This window comes from Ovis canadensis, chromosome 15 (assembly GCF_042477335.2).
Source record: "Ovis canadensis isolate MfBH-ARS-UI-01 breed Bighorn chromosome 15, ARS-UI_OviCan_v2, whole genome shotgun sequence".
NCBI classification, from domain to species: Eukaryota; Metazoa; Chordata; class Mammalia; order Artiodactyla; family Bovidae; genus Ovis; species Ovis canadensis.
This window is the reverse complement of record NC_091259.1, coordinates 64,139,476-64,154,243: the sequence shown is the minus strand read 5'-3', so window position 1 is coordinate 64,154,243 and position 14,768 is coordinate 64,139,476. Positions and strand designations below refer to the sequence as shown.

The 14,768-nt window shown below is 36.4% G+C and overlaps 1 protein-coding gene across 1 annotated transcript in view; it reads right to left on the bottom strand.

Moving 5' to 3' along the window:
- Window positions 1-14,768, bottom strand: part of ANO3 (anoctamin 3) — a 460,052-nt gene that overhangs the window by 214,410 nt on the left and 230,874 nt on the right. The window contains exons 2-3 of the mRNA XM_069553832.1: window positions 8,149-8,343; window positions 7,138-7,209 (exon numbers count right to left, since the gene is read on the bottom strand). Coding sequence (XP_069409933.1) covers window positions 7,138-7,209; window positions 8,149-8,343 — 267 coding nt within the window. The remainder of the gene's footprint in view (window positions 1-7,137; window positions 7,210-8,148; window positions 8,344-14,768) is intronic.

Genomic DNA, 14,768 nt, shown 5'->3' with positions numbered 1-14,768 from the left:
ACTTGAATGATGAGGTGAGGGGAAAGGAGTCTGGGCATCTAATTACATTATGCACTAGAGGAAATGTTAATATTTGGATTGGCAAACTGTCAAAAATAAGATTCCTGGATCTGAATGGAAAGGTTTACATGACTGGAGTCATTGTTAGGCTACCAGTAGTAACTTGCTACCAAGTCACTTCAGTCATGTCCGACTCTGTGTGACCCCATAGATGGCAGCCCACCAGGCTCCCCCGACCCTGGGATTCTCCAGGCAAGAACACTGGAGTGGGTTGCCATTTCCTTCTCCAATGCATGAGAGTGAAAATTGAAAGTGAAAGTGAAGTTGCTCAGTCGTGTCTGACTCTTCGCGACCCCACGGACTGCAGCCTACCAGGCTCCTCCGACCATGGGATTTTCCAGGCAAGAGTACTGGAGTGGGGTGCCATTGCCTTCTCCAAGTAGTAACTTAGGAGAATTAATAATGAAGGGTTCTGTGCAAACTGTAACACCTTCATGGATATTTTGAACAAGATTTTTGTTTGTTTTTGGTTTCTTATCAGAAAACAACTAACACAAGTAACCTCTTTCAGGATTAATTACTTTTTATGGGAAAGACCTTTGCACCCTGATTGAGCATATCTGTTCTGATGAAATGCTCTTCTCGATGTTATATGTGAAATGAACCTGCTGGTGGCTGTCTTCCTTTAATTAGGAGACTTAATAAGCCAACATTGTGTCTAAGCCACACACACATAAAGAGGTATTACTTAAAAAAATACATGACTAATTCACAGTCATTCAGAGTGCTATTATAAGTAACACAGCTCGTCCTTTAAACAAATTATGAAAAAGTGTCTCAGCGAAGTCTTCAGAGAGAGATCAATATACATGTTTTAGGCTAGACATTCTTAATTCTGGCTATACTTAATATTTATCTGGGGAACAGTTAAAAGAATGGATCCTGATTTCTATCCTTAGATCAATTAAAACTGACTCTCTGGAAGTGGGTCCCAGGAAGTTTTAAAAGCTCTAGGTGACTTGAGAATGCCTGATGTAGGCAATGCAGCCAGGCCACCAGTGTGTGCACTACTGAAAATTCAGGGCTCAACTTCCACAGATTACAAATAAATTCAGTCTGAGGTTATAAAATACTTGTTGGGGCAGACACAAGTGTTGGGGTATCACTATTTGATAAAACTATGACTTCATTTTATTTCTATTTAATTTATGAAAAGAAAAGGCCCTTGTTTCAAGGAATTGCACTTAGGCAAGTCCAACAAGTATGAATCCCTCATTCAAATGAAGCAAACTTGCATTGTAACTGCAAAAGGCAAATGAGTATATTGAGTATAATTGTCTCTGTTATAGAAAAAATAAATAAAAATTATACTGTCTACTAATGGAGGATCAAGATAAAATCTTTCAGTACTACCATTATTCCAAATGTTACAACCAGTTCCAAATATCAGTTTTGAAAACTATGCATAGAACTGTGTGCTATTTTGACTGAAATATGAGCATTTTCCTCAACTTATAAAAAGTTTTGATGTCAATATTTTTCTTTACATATTCTTACTATATAACATTTGTATATATCTTGCTTAGAGAAAAAAAAGAAAATACAGACAACAAGAAGATATATAACAATCCCAAATAACCACTTGTGGAGATGATATTCATTATCAGCTAGCATAACGGTATATTTCTTTCCAGTTCTTTTGCAATATTTTTAACTAAAATAAGAGGCACTCTGCATTTATATTTGGAGAAGGAAATGGCAACCCACTCCAGTACTCTTGCCTGGAAAATCCCATGGACGGAGGAGCCTGGTAGGCTACAGTCCATGGGGTCGCAAAGAGTCGGACACGACTGAGCGACTTTACTTTCACTTTTTACTTTCATACATTGGAGAAGGAAATGGCAACCCACTCCAGTGTTCTTGCCTGGAGAATCCCAGGGACAGGGGAGCCTGGTGGGCTGCCATCTATGGGGTCGCACAGAGTCGGACACGACTGAACCGACTGTAAATGCAGTAGCATTTACATTAAACTGTTTTCCCCTCTTAGCAACAAATTTCTAAACGTTCCATAATATAGTGTATTAATGAGTATGTGATATTCTAGCATGTAGATATTTCACAATTTATCTACTCTCCCATTACTAAAATATTCAATTTGCTTCCATTTTTATGATTTTTTTTTGTTTTATTGCTTAATTTTTAGAATAAATTTTTAAGTTTTGGGGGCTTTTTTCCTGAAGTATAGTTGATTTAAAATGGTGTATTAATTTCTGCTTTACAGCAAAGGACTCAGTTATACACATACATTCTTTTTATATGTTTTCCCAGTATGGTTTGTCCTGAGGTCTTGAATATGGTTCCCTGTGCTATACAGCGGGACTTTGTGGCTTAGCTATCCTGTATGTCATAGTTCGCATCTACTAACCACAAACTCCCAGCCCATTCCTACCCATTCCCCTCCCTTTGGTAAACACAGGTCTGTCCCCTAGGTCTGTGAGTCTGTTTCTGTTTCACTGATAGGTTCATCTGCGCCTTATGTTAGATTCCACAGATAAGTGATATCATATGGTATGTCTTCTCTTTCTGACTTGACTTCACTAAATATCATAATTCTAATAGCATCTATGTTATTAGATGTCATCTACAAATGCACTAATTTGTTCTTTTTATGGCTGAGTTGTGTTTCATTGTATCTATGTACCATATCTGCTTTATCTATTCATCTGTCAGTGGACATTTAGGTTGTCTCCATGTCTTGGCTATTATGAATAGTGCTGCTATGAACACAGAGGGGTATGTATCTTTTTGAATTATATTTATATTTAATGGCTATCCACTCCAGTATTCTTGCCTGGAGAATTCCACACACAGAGGAGCCTGGTGGGTTACAGTCCATGGGATCACAGAGTCAGACATGACTGAGAGGCTAACACTTTCTCTTTATCCTGATACATGCCCAGGAGTGGGGCTGCTGGATCAGATGGTAATTCTATTTTTTAGTTTTCTGAGGAACCTCCATACCGTTTTCCATAGTGACTGTACCAACTTACATTCCTGCCAACAGTGTAGGAGGCTTCCCTCTTTTCCATACCGTCTCCAATATTTGTAGAGTTTTGCATGATGGCTATTCTGACTGGTGTGAGGTAGTATAATTTGCTTCTGTTTTTAAATTTGATAATGACTATAAAGAAGAGCTGTAAGAAAAAATGTTTTTAATTTCTAATATTATCTTTCTTGGGATAAATGTTTAGATGTAAAATTGGGTACTGAGTCTCTACAGTAAGTAGGCCACAGATTTCCCCCTCTGTTCTATATGATAAAATACCTCATCAAAGAATCATTTATCATTAACTTGTTGATAGTGTGAAGAAGCAGAGTTCAAGGTGGCTGAATGAGCTTTCAGGTATGTTTGTTGGCCCCTCCTCTGGAGACTTCAGATAACTATTAAAAAATAAAAATCTACCAGAGTGTTCTAGAAGGCAAAATTCTGATGGAAGTGTTAACTAATGGAGCAGCTTAGCCTAGAATATGTTCAGAGGTAAGAAGAGACAGTGACTTTCCTTAGACAAACCCTAGAGATGTCTGGACTCAAAGATGGAAGATAAACAGAGGGAAAGAATGAAAATTGAGGGTGAAAACATGATGAGAACTGAAACAGGCAATAAAATACAAAACAATAGAACAGGCAAACAGAAACCATTTCTCTACAGAAATTCACAGCATAAGAGAGTAATGCAGGCATTGGCACTTTAGAGTACAGTCCTCAATCTGACATGGGTGGATCATCTAAGTAACAGTTCCTTCACCACTCACTGTAGCATAGATGCTTTCTGTTTCTAAGACTTGTCCTTGTATCCAGCTTTGAGTCAGTCTTTCCTAAATGTAAACAGAGGACCAAAAATCACTAGAAATTTGATAAAATTCTACAGCTAAAAATGATCCCTGGGAAAACATGCTAAAATTTACAACACAAAGGAAAACTTAGGATAATAGCTCAGTGTTGTTAGAGACCAGAGATGCTGTATTTATGAAACAGAATAGGATACTTTGAAAAGTACATTCAGAAAACAAAAAACAGTCTTGGAAACTAAGTATACATATAGTGTTGCATCCCCTGCCCTGCCCCCAACCCCCCCCCCCCCCACACACACACACATAAATGAAAAGAGATTTTGAGGAAAAATGTCAGGAATCTTCCTGAACTGAGGCAGAAATCAAAACCATGGGATGAGAGAAAATGTCAGGCTTTTAACTGGATTTCCCGAAAGAGAAAAAGAAGGAAAGCGTAAGTGCATAAATTGTAGGTAAAGTATCACAGAAGTGGAAAGGAGGCATAAGACAAATATAAAGGACAAATGATCTCTAGAGTGGGATGAACTAAAACACATACACAAATATATAAATATAATGTTGTATAATTTTATAACCAAAAAGTAAATATAATCAAAAGGTACACAGAGAAGAAAAATCAACTACAAAGGAATTTATAACAGTAATAACAAATGTTAGATGACATTGAATTAATCACCAAGTTTCATATGAAATTATTTTTAATGCAGAATTTTATAAACAAAGAAATATCAATCGAATGTAAGAACCAACAGAAGTCATCTCAGATATAGAATAACTTTAAAAGATTGCATCTCACATCAATATTCACAGGTAGTTGTTTAAGGATACATTCTGAAAAAAAATGAGAAAGAAAACCAAGAAAGAAGAATATGTGGGGAAATTTGAAAATGGAATTAATGCAGTAATTCAATGAAAGTCAATGGACACCACTTAAGAATTTCTTAAGGAAGAATGAGATAAAGGATATAAAAACAAGAAGCTGAAGTATAATGGAAGTATTTAGAAAAAGGAATATTTTTCTCTTTGAGAAAAAATTTAGATGATCTAGGAAAATAAAACTAACAGAAGTCTGTGACATTATATAAGCAACAAAATAAACGTAAATGTAACATGACTTTGAGTATTTGATAGAGGGTGGGTGCGGGGGGCCAGTGTGAGGGACTCCGCCCATGGCAAAGGTCATGAGGAAGGAGGCTTGGCATACGCAAAGGCGTGATCAAGCCTCAGGAAACCCCCTGTTCCCGAGCATCTAATCCCAAAACCAGAGTCTGTTTTATGCTCTCACCTACACCTCTGACTTTACGGGGGGCTCTCCCCCATAACCGTTTCTCTCGGAAAAAGAGTAAACGTGCAGCTCCAAGGCAATAAAAATTCCAGGGCGTGACAAGAGTGTTTCAGCTTACGGACTGCTCTGAAGGTTATCTAGCCCACCAGTATAGGTTCGTCTGGCCGCATGTGATTGTTTACAGCCTCCCAATCTGAGAGGCACGAGATGTTTTAGACTTACTAAAGGCAAATTCTTTAGGGGAGTTGGAAATTATTAGTATAGTGGGTTGATTAGGAATTATATTGGTGAAGGGTTTTTCATCTGTTGTGTCAATAATTGCTGCTAATTCCCTGCTCTGGGTGGGACAAGGGTGTTTCAGGTCAAACCTCTCTGCTGACAGACTAGCTTGTGTGACACGATTATCCATACTCCTGCCACTACACACATGATTGTTTACTACCTCTCAACCATAAACAGCACAGAGAGTTTTGGAGTATTTTGAGAGTCTTAATTAGCATAGGGCTTTTTCTCATTGCTGAGTCAATGATTGCCACCAGGCCTCCATATCCTTAGACACCTGGGAATATATTAATCAATGTATTTGGAATATAGAAAAGGAAATATAGTAGTTTTAAGGTTAGCAATACTAGACTTTTTGAGTTAATGAATTTTCTCTTTTGTAATAGATCGCTGTACTTTGTTATAAATCACTGTGTCCTTGCTATGTAAAAATGTAACTTTATCACTATCTTAAGACCAAATAGATCTTAAGGGGAACATTGGTGAAAGGATTTTCATTTGTTGGGCTGATGTTTGCTGCTAAATCTCCATATTCCCTGCCCTTATAATGAATATAACTAACATATAGGAGAAATAAGTATTAACCTTTAAGCAAATAGGAGAAATAAGTATTAACCTTTAAGATTAATCATGTTAACCTTGGGTTAAATAAATTCCTTTCTTGATTGTAACCCACTACACCCTCACCCTATAGGAATGCAACTTTATTTGGAGGGTGGTGCCTGGTTTAAGAAAAAACACCCTTGGAAAAAATAAGTTTTTTGGTTATCAGAAAAAAAGGATCATAAAATGTCAGTGGGTCTCATGGCCAGAAGATGATGTAATATTCCTAAGACCTTTTTTTTACATTTATGTGAAGCACCTGATTTTGATAAAGGTCAGGACTGCTGACCCCCGCGTGACTCTGTATTCATCCCTATGTGTAACAAAAGGTATATAAGCAAACCCCAAAATAAAGAAATCGGATCAGTTTCTGGAAAGACTGATACCCCCATGTCGTTCTTTCTTGCTCCCTGTTTTTCTGGCTGAATTTCCATCTGGAGCATGGATGCTATTCCACGTAGACCAAGTTATTCAGCCTCTTTTTCTCTACTAATCTTCCTACTACACTATCCGTTTCTAATCTCTCTATGTATCTGTAATTAAATATGTATTTTTCCAAGGACACCGACTCCATCCCCACCTTCGAATCACCCTGGATCCACCAGGGCTGGACCCCAGCAGGTGGCGCCTGAACAGGGACTTGAACCCTGGACCATCAGATTAAAATATATATACTATTTAAAGTTACAAATTTAATCTGAAGTGATTTAAAATTTTAAATGGCAGTGTAACTGAAAAGAATGAAAGGCTATACAAATGGACTAATAAGCCTTCATCTAGCACAAGAAATCAACAGATAATACTGAAATTTGATAAATCTATACATACTAGTATAAATTTATTTATTCATAGAGAAATGAAGGAAATTTCCAAAAGATTAACAGCAAATTTTTTTCTTTTTTCAGTTATAGGATTGTTGTTCATTTAAAACTTTCTGTGTTTGATTTTCAAACTGTATATGACATACCTTAACAATACTTGAACCTTTTATTCTCACCCATCAAATATTAAAGACTAAACATGAAATTTTTTCTTAAAAAATAATGTTTTAATTTGAAGACAGTTTGCTTTTGGAGTGGAAGAAAGGAGGAAGAAAATATCAAAAATCAACTCACCCAAGCAAAAATCACTGAGGTCGGTGAAAGAACATTTGAGCACAGAATCTTTTCTCTCTTCCTCAGTGTTAACTGGAACAAAGCAAAAAGACTTTGTAGGTTTGGCGACTAAACACATAACAATGATTAGAAAAATAACCGTGGTGACTAATATTCAAATGACTGCCAAACGTGAAGAAATGTTTTTAAGTTAATGAGTTGACATGAGAAAGACACCTGTCTTACATTTAGCACTTTGATTCTCTTAAACAATTAGCCACTTTCCTTACTGGCCATGGATGTAAGCTATTTTTAAAATAGGCAGTACTTTCCCAATACAATTGAAAAGAGAATATCAGAATTTTCAATTTACCTAGAGGAGGAAACAAGCTTCAGGAATCATAAGGAAATGAGTTTTCATAACATAAAAGCTTTTAGAGATGGATTGGGGCGGGGGGGGGCGGGGAACAACACCCATCCACTGAATGACAAGGAGCCTGGTTGTATTTTGACTCCTAACTCTTTTGAAAAGGAGTTATCTAAAGGTATAATGGCATCTCAAACGGGCACTTGTGTGTAGTTTTGGTTGCCAACACTTGTCCAATACATCTTCATGCAACCAAATCTTTATTGCTTTATAGTCAGTATTATTTAAAGTTTTGGGTCTTTTGTTTTAAGGAAACCAAGTTTATTATTGCTAGAATATTTAATTACTGGTAATGAATTCTCACTAGGAATGCTAATGAGCCAGTGATTTGGGTGGCTGGTCTGTCTCCTGCCAACAGAAAGTAGGTCCATATCTGCATGGCATTGCTACTTTTAGGGACATAAAGGGATGAACACACATCTGGCCAAGGAATGGCCTTTTGTCAGACTGACAGGGGCAACTGTTCCCCTTCCTATGCCAGTCTCCTTTCTGAAAACTCCATAAATACTAAGTGGAAGAAAGGAAGAGAGGGCAAGAGGGAGGGAGAAAGAGACAGAATGTTGGAACACTACTCTTTATAAGTTAAGCAAGAAAGTAGAGCTTACCTTGCTCTGCTTTGTCAGCAGAGATTGTGGTTACAGAAGTGGGATCCTGAGATTCACTCTCAATTGACTGGAAGAGTGAGGTAGACTGGCTCAGGCTCTTTGAGTAAGCATAGCTCTGGGCCAGGCAAGGCAAGGATCTCCGAGATGGTTTTAATGAAGTTTCTTTTGCTATCTCACTCTTGCTCATATTCATACCTGCAAATTCAAAATGGTAAGTTTTAACAATAAGAAATTATCAGAAGAAATCAACAAATAATTTTAATTCTCATGACGGCTGTTTCAGGAAAATACTATTGGAAAGTACCATCTGGGGATTAGAACTAAGTAAATTCTGTTTCTATATTTTCAAGGGAAGTATTTTGAGATTTTTGTCAAACAGTTATGAGAAATAAACAGCTCCTCTTCCAGTTTTGAGCTTTCACTTTCTGTTAAAGTGCCTGCAAAAAAGAAACTGAGGTTTCAGTTCATTTGGGGTGTTATGAGGACAACAATATGGATTGTCTTTGGATGAATCTGTTTTGGTTTTAAAGCAGTGAAATAAATAAAACCTAATGAACTGACATTCAAATTACTATTATTAACTGGAACCCTTCTCTTTATACTTTATCCTCCTTTCAACACATGCATAACACATTAATGGGTGATCAAGAGGCTGGAAAGAGGTAGCATACATAGTTTAGTACAAAAATTGGTCAATAGGCAGGGGTCAAGGGACAATATTCCTGAGCTCCATGTAACAGTCCCTCCCCTCACAAAGGACTGATCTGCCAGAAGAAAGAATGTCCCTAGATAGGGCTCTGCCTCCATAACTGGATGTCCCTGTAACTATATGCTCCCAGCAATGAATGACCCCATGCCCCTGCACATCCCTGTCCTCATCATTCCTCACTTCCTCACATTAATCCCAGGGCATTCCTCAGCCCTGGAATACTGCTGTGCGTATTCTGGCATATGCCTTCTTTTGCACATACTGAGTATTTCTCTAAGAGGAAACACTTAGATGTACTATTGCTGGTTTGAAGAACATGAATGTTTACGATTTGGATAAATAATGCCAAACTGATCTCCCTGAAAGCTTTATCTTTTCACACTTCCACAAATAGTACAAGATGGAATCCTTTTCCTTATGAAATTTCCCGGCCAACTCTAGACAGTATCCATTGTTTTAATTCTGAATAAAATAAAAAGCCAACAAATAGAAAACTAAAAAATTGTTTTATTCTTTTTGTAACAGATTGAACATGTTTTCATATATTTCATAGCCAATTATAACTCTTCAATGACTAAGCGATGTTATGGTTTTTCTAGTGTGTTGTTAGGCTTTTTCTTGTTATTTTATAGGTACTTAGTATATGTGTGTATACATATACAGATAGATATATTGTTCAGTCGCTAAGTTGTGTCTGACTCTTTGCAACCCCATGAAATGCAGCACGCCATCCTTGTCCAGCCTTCACTATCTCCCTGAGTTTGCTCAAACTCAGGTCCATTGAGTCAGTGATGCCTTTCAACCATCTTATCCTCTGTTGCTCCCTTATCCTCTTGCCCTCAATTTTCCCCATCATCAGGGTCTTTTCCAATGAGTCAGCTCTTCGCATCAGGTAGCCAAGGTATTGGAGCATCAGTCCTTCCAATGAATATTCAGGGTTGATTTCCTTTAGGATTGACTGGTTTGATCTTGCTGTCCAAGGGACTCTCAAGAGTCTTCTCCAGCATGACAGTAATTATCATATTTATTACAAGACAAACAAGTTAACTAAACTCCACCTACATTGTTCTGGTCAATACTTTTTAGCTATTTTATAATCAGCTCATGAATTAACTCCAGATTTCTAAGAACTTATCAAATGCATGAATTCAAATAAAGACAAGCAGAGGTACCAATGTGCACTGTCCTTTGATAAAATGAGAATCTTGGGGAAAAAATGACAATTTTTGAAAGTGGTTCTAAAGAAATAAGACATGATTGAATAGATGAAATGCAGATAAACCTACCAGTATGGATTTTATCTTCCTGTTTTATTTTTTAAATGTATTTAATTAGTTTCAAATAATTATCAGGGTGCAAATAAAATGTGAACTAGAAAGGGATGCAAGAAAGAATTATAAATTGATCCAGTCTCTGACAACTAACACTTTCACTTTCTTTCACTTAGCTTTCTGGGACTCCGTAACAGTAAGAAAGGAAAACACCCTTTTGTAGAGGCATTCCCTAAGGCCTATAAAACTCGTATTGAAATCCTACTCAAATATCATACAATCTCCCTTAGTTAAGGACTGAATAGAGTTTTCTATACTACATCCAAGGAACTACACAGGAAAAATCTGTCCTAGTAAGGTTTTATACCTGTGAATCTTTTGTAATATGGTCTAATATTTTATTTGATTTAGAAAATACTAACATTTAATATTAAATGATCTGTTTTTGTTACAGGGCTCTGGCTGAAAATTGTCTTTTACCATAGAAGAAGATATAAGTAAATGAATAAATATTCTTTGGAGGGTTAGCACACAGATGGAAGATGGTAATAGTTACTAGTTAAAGATATTAGAAAAAGAGAGAAATGCCTTGGTCCTCTGGGAATGGCCTTAATGGGGGCTCTATAATAATACTAGTTACCTTAATCTACTGAACCCAGAAAGTATGTTCAAAAACTGCTGAGCTAATGATGACAATCACACTGGTGCCTGCGTGCATGTACATGCTAAGTCACTTCAGCCTGTCGACTCTTTGCAAGCCTGTGGACTGTAGCCTGCCAGGCTCCTCTGTCTATGGGGATTCTCCAGGCAACAATACTGGAGTGGGTTGCCACTTCCTCCTCCAGGGAAATCGTCCCGATCCAGGGATCGAACCAGCATCTCTTAAGTCTCCTGCGTTGGCGGCCAGGTTCTTTATCACTAGCACCACCTGCGAACGCCACCGCGCATGTAGATATTATTATTTTATGAGCCAGTATAAGGTGAGACTAAGCTTTATGCTCATCAATGCTATCAGTATTTTCTATCATTTGATTCATCTCTGTATTCATCTAGTCACAGAAAAGACATTACTTGGGTTTTTGCTCTCTGCAGGCTCCATGTTGATATTAGGTATACGGTGGTGAATAAGGTTGACCTATAATTTCTGCCCTCGTGGGGCTTTCACTCAAGCAGAGTGTCAGACATTAATCAAAAAATATATATATGCTTATATAAATTGTCTGAAATGCTATGAAAATACAGGCATAGTTATATAATGAAGAATTATTAAAAGGTCTTTCTTTATGAAGTGATCAGGGACATTTTCTCTGAAGACGTGACAATGTTAGGCAAAAAAAAAAACCATGAAAAGGAGCCTAACATACAGAAAGGTGTCTATGTATGTTTGTGTTGATGTTTATATGTATGTGTCTGTGGGGAGTGCTTTTAGGTAAAGATAATAACGTGTAAAAGCCTTGAGGTAGAAAGACTGAAACATATTTATAGAACTGAAAAAAACAACAACTACGGTATAGTAAGTGAAAGAGGCATAAATGAGCTATAGCTGCAGTCCAGGTAGGGGATAAAAATTCGCTATGGTTCTTTTGGGGGAATTCTGCATATGCTTATGTTCCCATTACTTTTCACAGATTTATCTGCCTTATGTCCTTTTTTTTTTTTAATAACTGCATTTGCCAAAATTTATAAAATAGCTTTAAACATACTTCAAATGGGAAATGAAAATGTGAGAAGCAATGAAATTTACCTACTCTAGGTCATAAATCAAGCAGTTGGCAGAAAGCTGAATGTGAAAGTGAGAGTCATTGGATTCCAGAATCCATAATCTATGCAGAATGCTCCCCACATGGCTCTTCACAAACCCCAATCCTAGACGAGTGGTTACCATGGTTTCACTTAGTAAAAATATCACACACATTTTCAGCAGAGGGCTCTGAATGTAGAAACCACAGAGCTAGAGCGAACTTCAGAACCTATAATTCTATATCCACAATCTTAGCCAACGCTGAAATATGTTGGTGAAAAACGAATGTGTGCTGTTTGGCACACAGTAACTGGGATGTCTACCCATCATCTGACAAGTTGCTGTTCTTGTGCTGATCTATAAAATAATTGTTGTTGTTTAGTCATTAAGTCGCATCTGGTCTTTTGTGACCTTATGGCCTGTAGCCCACCAGGCTTCTCTGTCCATGGGATTTCCCAGGCAAGAATACTTGAGTGGGTTGCCATTTATTTTTCCAGGGAATGTTCCTCACTCAGGGATCAAACCCACATCTCCTGCACTTCAGGTAGATTCTTTACCACTGGGCCACCTGGGAAGCCCTAAAATAACAGATAGGAATAATACACAAGCTGCTATGAGTAGACACGGTATGTAACTGGGTGGCACAGATAAGTATCTGCTATTATTTATAAACCTAATTGTTATTTTTCCATTTCCATCATTAAGTTAACAATGTGTGTAACTGAGTTATATAACATAAATATTATTATGCTTAAACCTAACTTTTATTCATTCAGTTTTCTTATATTTAATAATTCCAACAATTATTGAGTTCTTTTTCTGGACCATGACTTAACTCAGTGTTTGGTAAAAATGCTGCTCACCATCAGGAGATGTTTATATACATACAAGTAGTTCTTTATATTAGAAACATAAAAAATTATGTATAAGTCACCATAAAACCACCAAAGAGGAACTCCTAACCCAAGAGGTAGTAACAGTGAAGTCCTGACTGTGAGGTAATCTGAGCTGATTCTTTCTGAACTATTTCTTCTCCTATAATTTTATTTATAATTCTTGGATTTAGTACGTTTTCTACAGAGGATTATGCATATAAGGTAAGAAATTCTGTGTAAGACTCTCCATAAACACATAACTGTGGGAAACATTTGTTAAAAGCAACATAAGAAAATTGAGAAAACAATGTTGATGATACACATATCCTTCCTAAAGCTCTGCATTTTTCTTCCCCATTGACCTTTAAAGCAGAACTTTCTCATTTATTAAACAATTGAGTGTTTTAAAACTATCATACTGATCGTCTTTGCTAGAAACCAATAACATCTAAGCTGAAAGTGTGATATCCTAATGTTCTAAAAAGTACAGTTTCTTTTCAAATTTCCACATCAAACACCATCACATTCTGCTTGGCATAACCAGCAATATCTGTTCTTTCTTTGGCATGATTAACACTAACTACTCCCACAGCACATTCAGGCCTATTTTCTTCTATATTCTAAAGTTCCATTTCTTTTCTTGTATGACTTTATGTGGTACCCTTGAATATTTGACAGTTACCTATTTAAAGCTAATAACTAGAAAAGAGACCACAGTAACATGTCAGTTTTGGTAAACATATGCAGCTCTTAAGTTCAAGGTTAAACCTGTAGAAGCATAAAGATGTGTTATTTCCTATATTTGGAACAGCTTTTTCTAAAGCAACAATTAGTACTACTTCCAACTGTTCTAAGAGGACTTAATAAATGCTCACATATTTAAAAGGATCTCATGAAAAGACTATTTCACTTGGGTATTCACAAAGGTCCAATTGCAAATAAGGTATTTTCTAGAAATACATTCACATAAGACATCTGACATCAAAGGAGGTGAAGTTCTGATTGAGATACTACTTAACTCAATGAGCTTCCAGATGATAAAAAATTTTAATTGGAAAAATAGGTCCTTTGAAAACTTCAAAGAGAAAATTGAAGAGTAAAAAAATCTTTGTTGTTTTTGGTGCAAAATACACATTTTTCAAAAGACCCACCACTCTTTTATAAAATTTCAAAAAAATTAACTCATCCTAAGGACTCATGTGAATATATATATATTTAATATATATAAAATAAATGCATATTTATAAATATATAAAATATATATATATATAATATATGCATATTTTATAGATCAAACTTTGGCATTTCTGCCAAGTAAATTGTTAGAAGAATTTGGGAATATTTGTAGCAAGAGAACACAATATTGTCATCTAACGAATTTCATATTATGTCCATAAGAGGAAATTTTTTTTAATTTACTCTTTCCATACATCTCGCCCTCTCCTCCCCTCTCGCATATCTGTAAGTCTATTCTCTATGTCTGTTTCTCCATTGCTTCCCTGTAAATAAATTCTTCAGAACCATTTTTCTAGATTGCATATATGTGCGTTAGAATATGATATTTATCTTTCTCTTTCTGACTCACTTCACTCTGTGTAATAGGTTCTAGGTTCATCTAGAGGTTCATTTTTCTAGAGGAAATTTTTAAAATAAATTGAAAAATAAGTATATTTGTCTCCTTTTGTAGTCTCAAGATGAATTATGCTGTTTAGTAAGATTTTATACCTTTATCAGAAGTACTTTAGAACTGATGGCCTGAGGAGGGGTGGTGTCTTATGATGCTATTTAATTTTATAAACTCCAAACACAGTTTTCGATATTAGTGGATACAATCACAGCATATCTACCTAAATAATAAGCTTTAAATCAAATCCCTTATGATTATACAGTGGAAGTGAGAAATAGATTTAAGGGACTAGATCTGATAGATAGAGTGCCTGATGAACTATGGAATGAGGTTCGTGACTTTGTACAGGAGACAGGGATCAAGACCATCCCCATGGAAAAGAAATGCAAAAAAGCAA